The sequence below is a fragment of the Morus notabilis genome, unplaced genomic scaffold (assembly GCF_000414095.1).
Source record: "Morus notabilis unplaced genomic scaffold, ASM41409v2 Scaffold16, whole genome shotgun sequence".
Classification (NCBI taxonomy): domain Eukaryota; kingdom Viridiplantae; phylum Streptophyta; class Magnoliopsida; order Rosales; family Moraceae; genus Morus; species Morus notabilis.
The window spans coordinates 246,524-265,374 of record NW_010367452.1 but is presented as its reverse complement, the minus strand read 5'-3'; the positions used below and the strand labels follow the sequence as shown (position 1 = coordinate 265,374).

General features: G+C 33.3%; 2 protein-coding genes across 3 annotated transcripts; both read right to left on the bottom strand.

Moving 5' to 3' along the window:
* Positions 1–391: 391 nt before the first annotated feature.
* LOC21405081 (probable calcium-binding protein CML15) lies at positions 392–923 on the bottom strand. The gene has a single exon (XM_010112461.2). It carries the CDS (start codon positions 921–923, stop codon positions 441–443), a length of 483 nt encoding a protein of 160 aa, XP_010110763.1. The 3' UTR covers positions 392–440.
* A 7,767-nt stretch (positions 924–8,690) lies between these two features.
* Positions 8,691–13,338, bottom strand: LOC21405079 (disease resistance protein At4g27190). Of its 2 annotated transcripts, XR_002903486.1 has the most exons (3): positions 10,142–13,338; positions 9,291–9,390; positions 8,691–8,719 (listed from the first exon to the last, which is right to left on the bottom strand). XR_002903486.1 is itself a non-coding variant. In XM_024174993.1 (2 exons), exons 1-2 carry the CDS (start codon positions 13,312–13,314, stop codon positions 9,366–9,368), a joined length of 3,198 nt encoding a protein of 1,065 aa, XP_024030761.1. In that variant the 5' UTR covers positions 13,315–13,338; the 3' UTR covers positions 8,977–9,365. The 2 variants fall into 2 exon arrangements, 1 of the variants encoding a protein (XP_024030761.1); XM_024174993.1 differs by lacking the exon at positions 8,691–8,719 and having other exon boundaries at positions 8,977–9,390.
* Positions 13,339–18,851: the final 5,513 nt, after the last annotated feature.

Genomic DNA, 18,851 nt, shown 5'->3' with positions numbered 1-18,851 from the left:
AAACTGTAACCACATTAGACAGAAATAATTCTAGCCTCCAAATTGATGTTTGAATTGAGAATGAATTGGCATTAATGATAGTTTACAAAAACAAAAAAACAAAAACAAAAGCAAAAAAAGAAAAACAACTAATGACACAAAGGGTAAGGTGATATACAAGATTGTAAAATCTATTTTTTAAAATTTAGGAGACAAAGTGAAAATATTTACAAAGTTTGGAGGTCCAAGGGGAAAAAAAAAAAAACAAAACAAAGAAGATAGAAGAAGAAAACTTCTCACCTTTCTAAATTCTAATTAAGCTATAGCTAGTAGAACAAAGAAATTCTGTTCTTTGGTTGATCGATGCAATGACAAAGAATGAACAAACATTAATCTCTACATATATGGCCATAATTTACATTCACACAAAAAGGAATATATATTCATCAACTTGTTTTTAGTCATGACAAAGCAAGGCCTAGAAAATCCGAGGCAGATCTTGCCATAACAGTTGCAAACTCATTGAAGCTAATAGCGCCATCTCCATCCACGTCAGCCTCCCTGATCATCTCCGTCAGCTCCCTGTACGTCAGCGGCTGCCCCATCTTCGCCATCGCCCCCGCCAGCTCTGCCGCCGTGATGTAGCCGTTTCCGTCCCTGTCGAACGACCGGAACACCTCGAGAAGCTGCTCTTGGTTCACCAATATCTCCTCCTTCATGTCGGGCAATATGGCATTGACAAGCTCCTCGAACTCCACCGCGCCATTGCCGTTTGCGTCGACGTTGGACAGCAGCGCTTGGACTTGGTCCCCCGACGGCTTGAGCCCGAGGGAGCGGAGCAGCGCCGCCAGCTCAAGGATCGTGAGGCTGCCGTCGGAGTCCATGTCGAACCGGGCAAAGATTGTTCTTAGCTGGTTGAGTTGGTCAAGTCTAATTGCATGCATTATGGCTTTTTGGAATAAATGTTATGATCAAATTACACAATGTGTGTTTGTGTGTACGAGAAAATGAAGAAGAATATTTTCTGGGAAAATGTTGTTGGTGAAATTGTCGTATGGTGTTTTGGGAGGAAGATTGTTTAATTGTGTGTGTTCATGTATGATTTTTTGGGGTTGGTTATGGCTTTGAGGCTGAAAGTTTTTTTGTTCTTTTTGGTGAGGCTAAATACAGCTAGAGAACTGAAATTAAGCGCGTTCGGTGAGTATTTATTTTTGTCCAACACATGGAGGGCTTGTGAGAGATTCTATGTAGTATGAGGATATGATTATATAAATATATATATATATATATATATATATATACACACACACACACAAACACAAATTATATATATGGGTTGTGTGTCTTTGATGGTGTAATGAGCTTTCTAGGAAGCTCAAAATGAACTAATTTGCCAGTTGGTCATGTTGGTAGGAGGTATGAGAGAGATTGACCTTTCCTTTTTTTTTATTTAGAGAGAGAGAGAGAGAGAGAGAGAGAGAGAGAGAGAGAGAGAGAGAGATTGACTTGCTTTGGAGCTTGTGGCATGTGGAGTGGACTTTATTGGTTCACTTGGAAATTATGCCAGGGGAAAGAGAAACATTACTAGATAATGAACGTTATTGCTTTTTGTAAATTTATTTATTTGGCCCTTTTTTTTTCTTTTTACGACTTTTGAACGTATATTCTAATGCATTTTAAATCTTTTCCCCTAAAATGGTATCTTATGATTATGGTTATCAACTTACTTGACGGTGCTGCCACCATATGCCTAAACTCAGTTCTAACTTGCTTTTGTGTGGTTAAGTTCATGAATGAAACTTTTAACATAGAACTTGTTTGGCAGAGTTTTTAGTTTTAATTAATAGAAAAAAAGTAATAAAAAGTTTTTACTTTTACTTTTAATCAATAGAAAAAAAGAAACAAAAAGTTTTTACTTTTATTTTTAGCCAATAGAAAATGAGAAACAAAGGTTGTATTTGGAATTGTTTTTATTTTTATTTTTCACGTTTTTTAAGAAAAAAAATAAAAATGAGAGAGAAACGACGTTTGGCACAATTAAAGACAAAAAAGAAATGAAAACGATTTTTTAATTTAGTGTAAAATGATAGAGAAATAAAAAATGACTTTTTAGTCATTTTTCATTTTTTGTTTTCGTTTATCCTCTCTCGAGCAGAAAGGGAGAGAGAGACATTAATATAACTTTTTATACTGAAAATAATCTCTTGATAAGACTACAAAACGCATTTTCAAAAATGACTTATGTCTAAGATTGAAAACGTTTTCATTTCCATTTTCATACAAAAAATAAAATCATTTTGGAACGAGTTCCTAACGCACCTAAAAATTATGGCTTTTCAGTAAGTATTTAGAACTAAGAGCTTATTGGGTCAAAACTATTTTTAAATTTTCTAATAATCAATAAAGGTATTGGAATGATGTTTATAATACTTTAATAAAACCCTGATATAAGTCTCAAAATCTATTCAAAAGTGCTTTTTTAGAAGTCACATTTTGTGACTTTGACTAGAAGTTATTTTGAAAAGCCGAAGTATTTATGACATCTGAGTAAGAAAATTATTTTTCAACGTAATATTTTTTTATGCTAAATCCAACATATGTTACGTTTAATTCAAATTTAACACAAACTATATGTTAAGTTTTGGTATTTTATTGTTATTTGATATATTAACTTCTGCATTTAATCTTTACCAGAATGTCATTTTCATTGAAAAGTAGATATAACATTTAATATAATCTTATATATTGAATCACAAGATAAAATATTAACTATGATATATTTTACTCTTTTTAGTGATAAATTTAACATTGTTATTAATATTCTTACACTTAGATAATCTCAAACTAAATTATTCAGATGTAAGTACATAAATTTTGAATAAAATAATAATAATAAAGGTAATTTTTAGTAAAGACTAAACAGATTGAATACATATTATTAAACAGAAAACGGGAAAAATATAATAAATATGTACCTATATACATTTAATAACAATAGAATATATCGAACTTGACTTCTAAATTCATTTTAGGCCCCTCATCATGAAAGTGAACAATCCTAAAATTAGAGTGATCAATAGTGTTATAGGTGTCGTGCCAATGCTAATGGGATATCTAGTGTTTTTGTGATGGCAGTACCCTATCACTTAGATCTTGTTTGGTAGGTGGGAAAAGTTGAAAAGAAGGACAGAAGTGAAGGAACTAGTGGAAAGATTTTAAGACTTGTGATTGCTTGGGAGGAGAAAATAACGAGAGAATAAATTGAATAAAGGATAAGAAACTCTCCCCAAAAAGGGGAAAAAACACCAATTTTAAGCTAGGATTGATAAGGGGGGAAAACTAGGAAGGAGAATATGTAATATATTCTACGTGAGAAAATAAAGAAATTAAATGATATTTTCTTTTATTGTATTTTTTTTTAATAAATAACTCGTTCATTTCGCTCATTTGAATTAAGAATTTGTGTTAAAAACTGATCTCATATAAAAAAATAATAATAATAAAAAAAACATTGTAACAAAAAATTTTAAATTTAAATTTTTATTTAAAAAAAATCACTGTAGCATAAACTTAAATTATAATTTACATCAACGAAATGAAAGGGCCTTTGGAATCTCTCGTTTAATCCACTGCATCTTCTTTTCTCTTCTAAACGAAATAAAACAAACTAGGGATTCCTCATTCCGATAAATATATATATATATATATATATATTTATTTATTTATTTATTTATTTATTTTTAAAAAAATTCTTTCATTACTCCTTTTTCGCCTTCTACTCTTCCCCTCCTACCAATAAGTTCTTAATAATGCATACTTTTTTTCCTGCCTATTTCCTTTCTCTTATTAAACAAGTCCGTAGAGTCAACAAACCAAGTAGTACGTTTGGGACTTTTAAGTGTGAGCGTTCAAATATCAACTTGATGATAATAAAATCATGTTGATAATATCGAGACGTAGTTCGAATTTCCTCACCATCTTATCTAATGAAAGGGTAACAACATTGGTGTTTTTTTCTTTCTTTCTTTTTTTTTTTTTTTGATGCTTTAGTAAAAATAGTGCTTGAACTAGTTGTAATTGATTTTGCTCATGTTCAAACATTTTCAATCCCTATTACATTTATATATATTTTTGGCTTGTGATTAATATTTAACATATTGATACGTTACCATTTTTAGTTATTTCCTTGGGGTTTTTGTCATTTTTATTGTTTTTTCATTTATTATTATTATTATTATTAGTATTTTTGCTTTTGTAATTTTAATGTTAAAGTGAATAAAAAGTCTTCAAAGGAACAAAAAGAGAGGCAAAAGTGTTGTCACGAACGCTGCAGCGAGGAGAACTACTGCTATAGTGGGCGTCTCGAGCTAAACTTACCCGAGACGATGTGTTTTGTTCGATGTAACGCAATATTAGGACGCTACTCAAGCCAGTTAGCCGCTACAGCAGATATAACTCCCACTGCAGCGGTCATGCCTTTTTGCTAGGGTTTTTTCCAACAACCCAAGCGGTGCTACATCGGGAAATTGATTTGTTGCAGCACTTGTCCACGTGGTTCTTTCATTTTAGGGCAGATTTTGTGCTAATTTGAGGGAGATATAAAAAGGAAATATGCTGAGAATGAAAGGAACTTGGAGACCTAAAAATCAGAACTCAAAAGAGAAAATACTAAGATTTGAAAGCTTTCTTGAGATCCAAGGAGGGATTAAAGATTGTGGAGCTCAATTGACATCTAGTTCTTGATTTTCTCTCTCACTTTCTCTCATTTAGCTTTTGAGTTTGTGTTATTTTTTTGGATTTGTGATTGAATGATGGATTGGGTTTTTAGTTTGTTTATAGATTTTATTTTGGGATTCTTGATGTCTTACTCTAGTTAAGCTCTTTGAGCTAGGGGTTTTGATGTAGCTCTATTATTACTATGTTTTGAAGAATCTAAGAGCTTGTTAATTAAATTTCATTTCAAGTCATTTGTGTTTCTCTACGTTAATTGTTCAGATTTGTGATTCTATGAATTAGAGATATAGATGTGTGGATTTAAGCTTGGGAAAATTATTTTCACATATTGGAATTTGAGAAACACAACCTAGAGCTTATTGAGTTCGGGATGATAATTTGACTCGGGTAAGCAAGATTAGGTTCATTGAATGAGTGCTTAATTGGTTAGGTTAATAGGGATATTGATTAATTGCACGCTATTTGGCTCGCCATTCGGTAGAGAGACTGAAATTACTTTTGAAAACCTCAGATAAATGAATTGAGTGAAATTAATTAACAAGCCTAAGAATCAGATTAACATAGCTTGGTAGAGTGAGTTCAAAGCCCCTAATTGCCATTTATCATCAGCGTTTCCTTCGACACTTTACTTTTGTCTGCAAATTGCATTTTTAATCGCCTTATTAGTTTAAAGCTCTTGTTTTAATTTAGTTATTATCTTTAATTCAACTGTTTAGATAAAATTTATGTTATTGTAGTTGTGGTAATTAGTTTATTTTTTAAAATACAATCTTTAAAGACGATACTCAATTTACTCATTTATTAACTTGAGGCGACTCGTGTACTTGCGAGTACACACCACACAACACATATGGACACGCTTTAAATTGTGTATTTACTAATATTACAAACTCATGCAGAAAACAATTCTTCCGTGGCAAATAAAATTTCATAACATCAGTGATTTTTCTTTTTCTTTTCTTGGTTTAATAACATGAAATGTCCAGATTTATGTACTTCGAAATAGCTGAGGAACTATAATGGAGGATAAACCTAAAATATTTATTAGTTGATTTGTTTATTCGTTCTTTACATATTGGATTCAACTATTGCAACTTATAGGGGAGCATACTCCCATGGAGAGTTGTCACCTACTGGATATACAAACTTTGATTTCTAGTCAAATTTAGATGAATGAAAGTCGACATCCAGTTCTGTGTTCACACAAGGTTGTGGAGCTGTGGTCTGAAGAAGTGTCAAGTAAAAGTGTGTTGCTGACTTGTCCATAGAGAGTGAGTATGTTGCACCTTGTGAAGCAGCAGAAGAAGCAGCCTGGCTTGGGAAGTTCTAAGATGCTCTAGAAGTTGTTCCAGGTATGGATCAACTGACTAAGCACTATTGTGACAACAGTGGAGCTGTGGCGAATTCAAAAGAGCCAAGAAGTCATCAGAGTGCAAAGCACATAGAGAGGAAGTATCATGTGATAAGAAAATTATGGATAGAGGCGATGTAGCGGTTCTAAAGATCAGGACAAAAAATAACTTAACATATCCATTTACGAAAATCTTGCAACGAAAGGTGCTTGATAGGCATTTAGAAGGCTTTGGGATTAGGTACATGTCTCACTTATTTTAGGACAAGTGGGAGATTGTTAGAAGTGGTATCTTAAAAGTATAAGATGTAATAAAGGATTTTCATTTATTTAATAAAAGAATATTTTCATTATATTGTGCATGTATTATTTGAATACTTTATGAATATTGTTGAAAATTCTACGATTATTTATGTGACTTTAAATATTGTATATAAGTATTATATACTAGAGGATAATATTTAAAGATAATAATCGAAACAAAGTCCATAACGAATTTGATTAAAATTTAGAATCTTTAATCAAGAAATTTATTGATAAATGTCATTCCCATTGTGAATGGAGCGGGCTTATCCACATCGTTGATATAGAGAGATATCGAATAAGTGTATTTTACATAATGTGATTATGTATGATTGGGACAAGACACGATTCAAAATTTTGATAATTTTGATTAAGTATAGAAATTCGAATCGAGTATACTGATGGTCATATATGAAACGATCTTAATTCTAAGTTATTAATAGACTCATATCTGTGGAGTTGTGTCTTTTGACTTACAGGTAAGGATCTCGACACACTTAGATTCAATTCCTAGTATCTTAGAGCCATGATGAAATAGATAGTTAGAATGTTAATATACAAGATTGAATTTATTCCTTCTTGAGAAAGAAACAGATAAATAATTCCCTTGCAGTGTTGATTCGCTACTTGGATTAATAGAGGCCTCAGTTCATGAATTTATTTTATAGAATCACTTTTCATTAGAGAATCAAGGAAAAGGAGGTAATTAGAAAGGTTAACGGATTTTACCTAACTCTAATTATAAATTATTTATAGATAATTGATCTATATGTAATGATTATATCAAATGAACATTTTACATATATAATTGTCTATAATATCGAGAGTGCAATATTAAGTTTATAGTGGAATAACTTTAGAATTAATAAGATTGATATATTAATTAAAAGAGTTTAATTAATTATTAATTTTATTAGAGTTTAATGTTATAGGCCCATAAATCTCCCGTCATCCTTGTAAATTCTATTAGACATAAAGGATATTATAGTAATTTAGAATTTAGAATTGTAAATTATAAATAACTCAGAATAAACTAATTATGAATTAATTTAAAAGTTAAATTTAAAAGTAGAATGGGGCGGCCTATTCTTGCAACTCTAAACGTAGGCACAGAGCATATTTTCAAATCCAATCCAACTTTATCCAAAGACAGATCACCCACTCTTACTGATATGATGAAGTTTGTTTCTGAATGGTTTTATTATGAAGAAAACACAAATAATTTTTGTGATACATTGAGCAATGATTTTACTAAGTTTGAGGGAGGTGGTCAGCTTACAGATTCTTTGGGTGTGACCAAAGGTGAGGCTATGGATGATCAATGTGGTCTTGAGATATTTGAGGAGATGCAAAGTGAACCAAATAACCAAGATGGAGAAATTGGAACCATAGGCACAAACTTAGAAATTTGACATTTGAGGATAATATTTTTGTTGATTTGGTTGTTAAGCCATCTATTCTTGTTAGCCAATTTATTGGAACACTAGGGTTTGCTTTTGAGGAATTCAAGACTGAAGATTCAAGTGGGCGTCAATGGCGATGAACTTGGAATTTTGTGGCATTCTGTTGGAGCATTGTCTTGGTGCCTTTGTGGGTTTGGGATGTGATACGGAGGAACTATGGCTTATCACTCCCACGAGCCTAAACGGGAGTCTTTTGTCACTATCGGTGTCGCTCGCTACATCACATTCGCTTTTCTTGTGCTTCTATTAAACTCAAGGTCGAGTTCTTACCAAAGGAGTGAACTGATGTAAGAGAATTTAGTTATAATAGTTGTTTTTATATTTTCTATTATTGTATATTCTAACTTACCAATTTAGTCTTGTTTTGTTAATCGTAGGTCGTTTGTTTTAGTGAACATTTTATTATCATTTTGTGTGTGAGCTATAGATAGTCGCATTGTCTATTGTAATAGTTAGACTTGAATATTGAGAATTGAATACAAACTTGAGTGTTTTCTTTAATTTGGGGATTTTTTCCCTTGTGGGATCTCTTTAGGTAGATTTTGGACTCTAAGTCCTATCTTCCATCCGGATGAGCCGGAAAAATTCTATCCTATCCATTCCGCTACATCAAAATCTCATATTGTAATTCCACACTCAGGCAATACTTATGGAGGAGATTTGGTAACAGTACAGATAACTAGCGGCAGCATTACCTTATTATTTCAGTGGAGGTGGGCACTGAAGGATAAAGTTCTTAGGAGGTTTATATGGGGATGATCAATTTTTAGTGGGAAAAAAATTAAGAAAAACGTAAAGATTTTAAAGATAAAATTGGGGAAAAAAAAAATCCAGAGAGAGAGAGAGAGAAGTTCAGTCACCGTCCACTCGACCATGGTTGGTTCCACTACTGCAGATAACCAATATTAGACAACACTGAGCGATATCAATGAATATGTCATATAAGCCTTTTATCATAGCTAAGATCTAATGAGAAATAGTAGAATCTAACTAACAATTAAATTCAATTCAAAAATTGATAATCTACAAACACAGATGATAGATTTCATTCCATTGGGCTAAAGTTCAAGGACATAGGAAATCCACTAAACAATTAGAGAATTTTAAATTAGCAAATATGTTTCAAAGATAACAGATAAACGCACGTTGATAAGATAATATTGTATAGCAGTAAGAAATTACTTTGGTGGATTTGTTGGTCAAAGGTTCCAGTACATAGGATAATAATCCACGTCTCCTTTCTGTTGGTACATTTGATGGGGTCGGGATGACTTGCTCCTTGATAAGGGGTGAGCATAATAATAAGACTTTCTATGCACATATTTATTAGCGTCCTAGAAACACTATTAATCAGAGAATATGCTAATACGAGTCGCTTTCTTTCTAGACGATCATTTAGCTAAAAGAAAAAAGAAAAGAAAGAAAGAACAACACATGGTTCTGAAAAATTTGCATATCACCTTATGGCCAAACCAAAGAACCTCCTGCACTTGAAATCAGTATAAAAATGGCATGCATGCGTGCATCCTCTCAAGCTAATATTCTCGTTCTCCCACCAGTCTTCCATCAGTTTGCAAGGCAACACGAAAGAGAGATAGTCAGTAGGTGATTCTAATATTAAACTTATTGATTGGTTTAATTTGCATAGAGGAACAATATTTTGAACTGATTTCTAAAGTAAGTGCAACAAAGTAAAATAAAATGTTATTTGACCCATTTGTTTAATTTTAAACGTCCTTCCATCGGCTAAGTTAGTCCCAACAGGATGGATTTCCATAATTTTCTAGTGTTTTATATAACCTCAATTTTGCATCCACATATGTGCGCTATCCATAAATGTATCTATAGGCGGCAAATGGGCAAGTTGTTTAGAGCATCTCTTAAAAAAGGGCTGGTTGAGTTCAGAACTATAATAGGTCTGAGCTAGGCTCAACTGCCAGCATGAAATTCAAAAATCTAGAGGAAGTCCTTATAGTTAGAGAGCATAAAAAATTAATAGAACTTTTTTCTTAAAAAATGTAGGATTTATTAATCTTGTTGTACATGTAGAATCAGAATTCACATGAAAATTAAACAATCACCAAAATTCATTTAGTTGCCATTTTCGAGTCCTGCCTTTAATCAACGGCCATACACTCCCCAAGTTATGAACAAGTATAGGACTAAATCATAACTAGCTGCAGTTTTTCGGAAGACTGTTTATCATTTATAAGTAAGCTACATGAGAATCTCATAGTCATAATCCCAGAGTAAAATAACTTGATGCTAAAGGGATGAGTTAAACAACAAATTCTTCTAATGTAAAACGTACCTTTTCTTTAGGAGCTTCATGTGGTGTTCATCATTTTCATGGACATGATTTAAGCTGTGGAAGTCGGAAGCGAGAGTTCTGAAATTTTGGCATTCCTGAACACATAGATGCTCCAAGGAAGGGCACTTCAATGAGGCATTTCCAGTGTAGAAACTGCTAAGCATAGGCAGATTTTTAAGAAACAATGTCTTCAATCGCGGTATTACTACCTCCAAAGTGATTTCGAGTTCGCTTCGAATGACTTCCTCCATTAGGTCACATTCCTCTACCCAGAGATCTTCCAGTTGCACAAGACTGCCGGGGATGGACACCGAAAAGAGATTCCTTAGCTTCTTGCATCGGATCACCATCAGAAACTTAAGATTTCTGAAATCAGCAAAGCGCTCCGGGCCTCTATATACGTTTGCTAGTTCATACAAGTTCTCCAATCTGATCTCTTGTAATCTTCCCAAATACCCTTGTCCTTGTTCCAGTCCTTCAAATCCAAACACCTCTTCCACAGAGTTGACATTCAGAATAAGTTTCTCTAGATTGCCTAGCCTCGTTATCAAGTTCGGAGGTAAAAGCGAATTGATCAAACCATTACATTGTTGAACCTCCAAGTATTTTAGCCTCTCAAAAGAACCTGTTGGTAGCTCGCCGACACATATCTTCTCCAAAAAATCCATGTGGAAGATTCGCAACTCCTGCAAACTCTCAAACACAGGTGCAGAATCACCCGGACTACCGTTATTCGTTACACACATAAGGTTGCATACCTCTTGGCACTGCTCAACAACAAGAGACTCCAAACCGGAGAACTGCCCGTGTTTGTACTCTTCCAACATGTTCAAATCCTCGCAATCTGAATAGATTAACTTCTCTGCTTTCTTCGCTACCACCTCGATGAACCAATTTGGCAACTTCTTCATCTGGATATCAACGAGCAAGTTTGTTGAATATACATGACTCGCCTTTTTTGACAAGTTGACATTCATCATCCGGGTAAATTGTTCTCTGCATATGCATATGTCAAATTTCTCCCAATTTGGAACAGTTTCTATGTTCCTGGGCAAGCACTTCTCATTTTCCATATCGACCTTCAAGATTCTTAAGCGGCGTAGATTTACCAGCTCATCGAAAAACACATTCCTTCCTTGATGCGTAGTAGCGGTGCCTGGTTGCATTGCGTCCTCCCATCTCCAAAAGCTTCCTTTTAAGTACAACTCCTCCAAAGAATACAGACTTGAAATTAATTTAGAAGGGATCTTCTGGATGTTGAAACACAAAGTAAGATCCAACAACCTTAGATTTCTCAACTTCCCCATATCTTCTGGCAATGCTTCGATTAAAGATTCACGGAGACTAAGTATCTCAAGTGTCTCCAACACTCCAAGTATAGCAATGTCGTTAAATTTGCAACGATCTAGATGCAGGGTCCGCAGGTTCTTTAGCGACTCGATTGATGAAGGAAGTGAGGAAGCTTGAATTCCATTTAGATTCAATATCAAGAGATCGTTCATCCATTTGAAGAATGTGCTTGGGATCTCTTTTAGAGAGCTGTTCTCCTGCAACATCAAGGTTTGTAGTTTTGTGCAATCTAGGACATCAGGAAGTCTGTTGATCTCGCTGCACATCAGAGAGATTGCACCGTATCGTTTGTAAGTTCGCCTTGTAGGCCATTCCTTTTGCATCCGACCAGTATGTACCAAGAAAAACGGCTCCTCTCCACCATCACGATCAGCGCTTTTTATCCGTATGGCCACATCACGGACAACATCATGCATTTTCACTTGCTCCTTCTTATCACCATCCAATAACAATCCTGAACCTATTAGCTTTTTGGTAATCAAATCAGCTTCTTTTCTTGCTTCTTCTATTGTGTCGGCTTCTTTAAACAGGTCGAGTCCAATGCCAAACCTTGCCAGCTCTTCCATGCCAACATTATGATCTTCCGGGAAAAGACAGCAAATCAAGAAACAAGCCTTTTCCTTTCCCTTCAAGAAATCATAGCTTAACTTTATACACTTGACCGTGGCTTCGTCTTCATCTTGGTTAAAAGGCATAGATCTTTGAAGTAGTCGAGCCGCCGTCTTCCACTCTTCGATGTCCTTGTCTGCAAGCGCCTTTGCGACTGCTATGAGTGCTATAGGAAGCCCCCCGCATTCTTTAGCAACCAACTTACCAATCTCCTCGAATTTCCGTGCTTCGAAATTCGTACCTGCCGTCCTCTTAAAGAACTCCCACGAATCTGGTTCAGACAAATGCTGGAGTTGAATCCTTATGCTCTCCATTAGAGTGCAAACCTGTTGCAGTCTTGTGGTGATTATAATTCTTGACTTGCAATCCTCTAGCTCACTACCGTAAGGAATTCCGACGCTGTCTAAGTCCAGCTTTGTCCATAGATCATCCAAAATAATGAGGACCTTCTTCTCTCGCAATATTCTGTTCCTTATCTTAGTTGATGCAGCTTCGTCACTACATGCTCCCAAGGATTCTAGGCCAAGCTCGTCCGCAATTTTGTTTCGAATTGTTCTCCGATCCGGATTTTGTGATACAGTTGCCATGACCACGATGCTGAACAACCTCTCGGATATGGCTTTTGTGGCTACTTGTTTTACCATCGATGTCTTCCCCACGCCACCCATTCCATGTACTCCGATGACTCTGGTGCCGCCACTCCTCAACGCTTCCATGACCTCATCCATAGCTTTCTCCGTCGACGAAAACAACATAAACTTCCGCATCGACTCTGTTCGCCTGAACTCCGGCGGTCGCTCAGCGCGAGGAAGAGCGACGTTGTCGAACCTTTGCTCTTTAAGGATATCGTCGACAACGGAAGCCATGTCCACTGCTTCTTTGCTTAGTCTCCAGCGCCAGCGACAATCGGGAAGACACCCACTACCTGAGCACCTCTTGTTTTTTTCGCTCCGATCTTTCAATGCTTCGTGCTCTTTCAACAATTTGTCCGCTCTTTCTTGCCATTCTCGGACTTCTTTTCTGATTTCTTCGTCCCGGGATTCCGCTGCTCGGACGATTGCTTCAACATCATCTCTTCGAACTTTGAGCCTCCCGGCTTTTTCGACGAGGGCGTCGACGTTCTTCTGGTAGTGTTTGAAGTAATCATAAGCACTGCTTATTGGATTCCACAACTTTTCTGCGCCATCGATGGCTAAACTTGCAAACTCCGCCATAGCTGCTTGAAGATCTTTCTTGCTTGGTTCTTTCTTTAGGCTGATGATCTGCTAATTGCTGGGTCTTTTCTTTTCTTTTCAGGTTATTTTCGTAAATGCCCTCAAACTATATATCTTATTTCAAAATGTTCTCTAATTTTTCAAAATCATTCAAAATACCCCGTAATATATAAAAAATAATTAAATTACCCCTTCTATTTAGATCCGTCTGCTATATTAACGGATTCAAAATATTAAAATGTTAATGAAGTAAAAAAAAAAAAAAGAATGATTATTAAAAGTAGTAGACAAATACTTTTTTTTTTTCTCTCATGTTTGTTCGTCTTCGTTCAGGGTTTTGTGTTTGGTTTCCGAATTTTTCTTTATAGTAATCTGGGTAATTGGAGAAAAAGGGTAAGTTTACAGAGTGGTTGGACTTGAAAACTTCATCTTCTCTTTTGGTTTCTAAAGGCAAGCCTCCTACACAAAACAAAGCACTCTCTGTTTTCTTTTTTCATTTTTTCTTTATCAAATGACAGAGCACAATCTTTTCGCATCCTTCTTTATCCATTTTTTTCCCTGAATATTACTTATGGGTTTCATGTATTATGTACAAATCTAAACTATGTGCGATTAAAAATTTGAACACATCTATAAATCTAAAACCCAGCCATCCGAAATGAAAGTACCTAGCCAATCTCTTTAAAATCTAAAAGCCAATAAACGATGCCTTTGAAGGAAAGAAATAATTGATCTCGCCGGAATTGTGATCAAGAGTTGGGCGAGAATAGTACGATATCTTTTGCTAAATCTCATTTGAATAGAATATATATATATATATATATATATATGCGGAGATGCGAGAGCAGAAAAGGTGAGATGAGTTTTTCTCTCATCTTTTTTTATAAAAAAAAAAAAAAATCTCCCTTAAATAGTGGCTTCGTTCAAGCAAACCCAGAAAAATACCTACCCAAAGCCAATACAAAGCACCAGACGGGATCAAAAGAGAGAGAAAAAAGAAAATGAAATCCAGACACAAGCAAATGAAGAAACAATCTTCTCCCATCCGAAGGTCTTTGTTTTTTCGTTCAATTTAATTTCCAAACTACTCATCTTCAAAACAAACAATGATAATGAGTTAAACGCTTAAGATTTAAAAAGAAAAAATTTTTATTTCTTCTTTGTTATCAGTTTGGTATTTAATCTTTTGTAAAGAATTAGAATTTTACATTTAGTTGACTTTTGACAGCATCCCACGTAAACAATTCCGCTACGTTAATAAACGATTTAGACGGAGGGACAATTTGAACTATTTTTTATACATTAACGTGTTTTGAATGATTTTAAAAAACTAAGGGTTCTTTAAAATAAGATATATAGTTTGAAGGACATTTATAAAAATAATCATTTTTCCTTTTTTTTCCCTCTTCGTAAAGGAAAGAACCGAATTTTTTTATTTTTTCCCTAGATCTGTTATATATGCGTACATTCACAGCATTTGGAAATGTCAAATTTAAGTTGCCGTAAGTTTAAGTTGGGAATATTTTAAGATTTGTGTTTTATTGTGTTGAAAAATAAGTGTTTTTTTAAGAAACTTGAAAAATAATTGGAAAAAAAAAGCTTAGAGAGAGAGGCTACAAGAAAGAGAGAAAGTTTTTTAGTGCTTGGCCGGAACTCCGCTGCCGTTTATGGGCGCGTCATCGGGCTTCTGGCCCCGTGATTCAGTCCCCGGTCTCCTCTCAACATCAGCTTTCTTATCAGTATTTAATTAGAGAGACAACCATCAGGACAACACAATTAGGACAGCAGATCTAAACTCATAACGAATATATTAAAAATTTTAGAACAAAAATCAACTCTTGGTGTTACATGAGAGCAAGGATGAAAGAGTTAACCTCACAAATTATGAGGTTTTGATTTATGGATAATATTAGAGGAAATATTGAAAAAAAATATTTATTTACAGAAAAAATTAGTGAGATTTTTTAGTGTGTCTGATTTACCGGTAGGTTAGGTTTTTTTAACCGTTAGATATGCATATTTTTTAATTTTTATGTGATTTTATACAGATCTGACAAAAAAATTAACCTATCGGTATGTTGACGTACTAAAAAATATATTTTTTTAATTATATTATTTTTTCTCATATGTAATTCAACATTGTAGCGAGCTTTTGTCTCTTTTTTTAACGTTCGTGAATTGAAGTGAAATGCATGCATATACATATTTATCTATGAATGTTTGTACAACGATAAAATGTATTAAATAATAACAAAATAAATTAAAAACACTTTTTTCTAATTGCAAAACGTTTAAATAATTTTTTAAAGAAAGTTAAATCATTTATATGTGCAACTTGAATACTAAAGATTTTATTTGAAAAAAAAAAAATTGAGCATAATACTATTAATTATTATTGTACGGACAATACAATAATTTTACAAATCAAACTAATCTTTCTCTCTTTCTTCTTTTTTAATACCAAATAAAGGAGAAAAATAATAACAATCACACTTTCCTATTATACTAACAACTTTAAAAAAAATTACGATCTATCTTTTTATTTTTAAATTCTTTTTTTCATATTTTATTTATCTTTCTACTAATTCATCCCTCTTACTAAACCCTCTTACTAAACCGACTTTAATTGTCGTTTATGCTTGGTTGCACCATCAATCATTGTCAATCAAGCTTGGTCGAATGCCTCTTTCAGAAATTAATTTTTAGGTGTCATTTAATGGTTTGTCGTAGATACTCATTTTTTGACACCTGTTGCAAATAATTATGATATGTACTATGAGTTAAGTTGCACTAGAGGACCTAGCTACAGACTTATTGGAACTGTCTCATTGGCATGTGCCCTAAAAACAGGAGAGGCGACCACTATAATACAGTTTTATTTTTTTTAGGTGTTATGAAAATGAAAACAACAAAATTAAAAAGTGATGAAAATTAACACCAAAAAAAACCCTAAGGACATTTAGGTCTTTTCTGTCAAAATCTAATATTGATTGAGAAAATGTGAGATTTGAACATTAATTTACAATTTTCAGATAATCTATACAAATTACAATAGTCCAAACTACCTAATGATATTTTTTATGACTTTAAAATACAAGACTGTTAGGAATTCTGTCAAATATAAAGTAAGTGAAAAATAATACAGATAAATATATGTAGTTTGGCTTCTAACCTTCTTCTCTACATGACGAAGAGGACAAGGAATTTCTACTAAAATAACAAGTAAATTACAAAAAATTCTTTGTCCCTTACAAAATGCCCATGAGTCGAATACACGTACAATTCTCTCACAAAAGGGGCTAAGAGCGATGTTTCTCACTTTCATGTACTCAGATGAAGCAGTTTTGAAAGCTCTCCAAATGGATGCATAAAGTAAGACCAGTTTGGCATCACTGTGCTATTAAAAATTTCTACTATTATTGTGTTTTTAGTCAGAAATTATTGTAATCAGAAGTATGTAAGTGTTTAATAATTTTTTTTTTTAAAAGTTTTTGTGAATACTAAAAGCAAGAATTTAAATGCTTTACAAAATTACTGTGAAGATTAATAAAAACTAAAATAGACATACTTTAGCAACATACTTATAATTAGTTTTATTTCTATTTTTCTACTTAATATTCATAATATTAGCATTGGACATGAATCGCTAAAGTTTTATTGGAATCTGGAGGCTCACAATTTGTGAACGTTCCACTGAAGGAGCGAAAATAATTAGGCTAAGGTGCGTTGTGTATTATGACTGCTATAAAGTATTTGTGGTGAAAATCTTCCTTAAAAAAGCAGTGACAACGAACAAATTTAAAATTCAAATTTAACGGCATTGTTTAGGAGAAGAAAGAATATAAACAAATTAGAACTGCAGATACGCTTTGATCCACCATTTGCATTTTGATATTATTAGAAATCCGCACATACGCTTTCATTCATCATTTTTAAGCATTTTGATAATTATAATATATTATTTTTTATTATTAAATTTTATCATAAGATATTTATTAAAGATTTTTAATATTCAAATAAATATTTAAAATAAAATATATTCTTCAATTTGATATGGAAGATTAAGGCACCGTTCATTTCACCGATTCGAGTTTAGAATTCGAGTTTTATTACAGTAAAAAACTCTCAGAAACAGTCACATCTAACTTTTTTACTACAGTAAAAAACTCTCATATAAAATCACATCTCAACTCGAATCAACGAACTAAACATGCTCTAAAAAATTAATGAATAGATTGAGAATTAAGTTTTATTATTATAATTATTTTAATAAATTTGGACAATAATAATAAAAGTTGTTGTACAAAAATAACTCATGACTTACTTTTTAAATTCTGTTCTAAGACAGTAATTTTTAGAAGCTGTTAATCAAAAATAAGTTTTACAAAACACCTTAATTTACTGTAATTTTATAAAAAATGCTAAAAACAACTTCTAAAAATAATATCAAACATGCCCATAATGACATTTTGTACCGTCTCACAGGCCACCAAAAAGCTACATCCTTAAGCAGCGACTTGTTGGTCTCCGAATCGAATTCGAATGCAGAAGCGTGTGGGGAGGCGGATCGTGTATAACAAAAATTTTCATAAAACCTTTGAGATACTCTATAGATTATATTAATTTATACACAAATAAATTAATCTCATTAATTCATTTATTAAAAACTCAATTACGAATAATACCCGGCGGCGGATTAGGATGATAACTTGAGTTCTTTGACCTCGAACAATCCTTGCTCCAAAGCTTTGTGTTTAGAAAATCAATGTCTTCCATGTCAATTACTAGAATCCACGAAGACGTGTGTGTGGGCACACATGAGACAAAACGGGTTAGAATAAACACTCGAATTTCCATAAACACCAACGCATGCACGATGTGGAATTTTTGGAGAAAAATTTTTTCTTCCCTCTAAGAGAATAATTTCGGCCACCTTATTCAAATTAGGGCAAAAATTATTTCAAAAATTGTCTCGTGCAATTTTCTATCATTATCTTATTTATAGAGTAGAAGTCAAACTTCTAGAAGGAATCCAATCTCTATCTCTAAGATAAAGCTTGTTAATTATCTCCTAATTTAAATTTGGAACAAAATCTCCTCTTCCTTGTCCTTAATGTGGCCGGCCAAGATAAGGGATTTATCCATGTATAGGCGCCAATATCAGATAGGGAAGGAAGAGAAAATCATCATTTATCCTGCAGTCCAATTTTGACTCAAATTCTAATCTAATTTAAGTCAAACTTAAATTAATTTGAATTTTAAATTGAACAACTTATCAAATAAGTTTAAATGGATAAATCTAGATGTGTTCAAATTCAAATTTAAATAATAATTAATTCTCAATTAATTATTTTCGAGTGTTTAATTTTAGAATTCCGTAATTCTGAAATTCCCATTTTGCCTTTTGTGTCTGGCAGAATTACTAGGACGACGTGGGGACTAATGGACCTATAATCTCGAGCTCCAATAAAATTAATAATTAATTAAACACTTTAATTAATTTATTAATTCTATTAATTCTAATAGTTACTCCACTA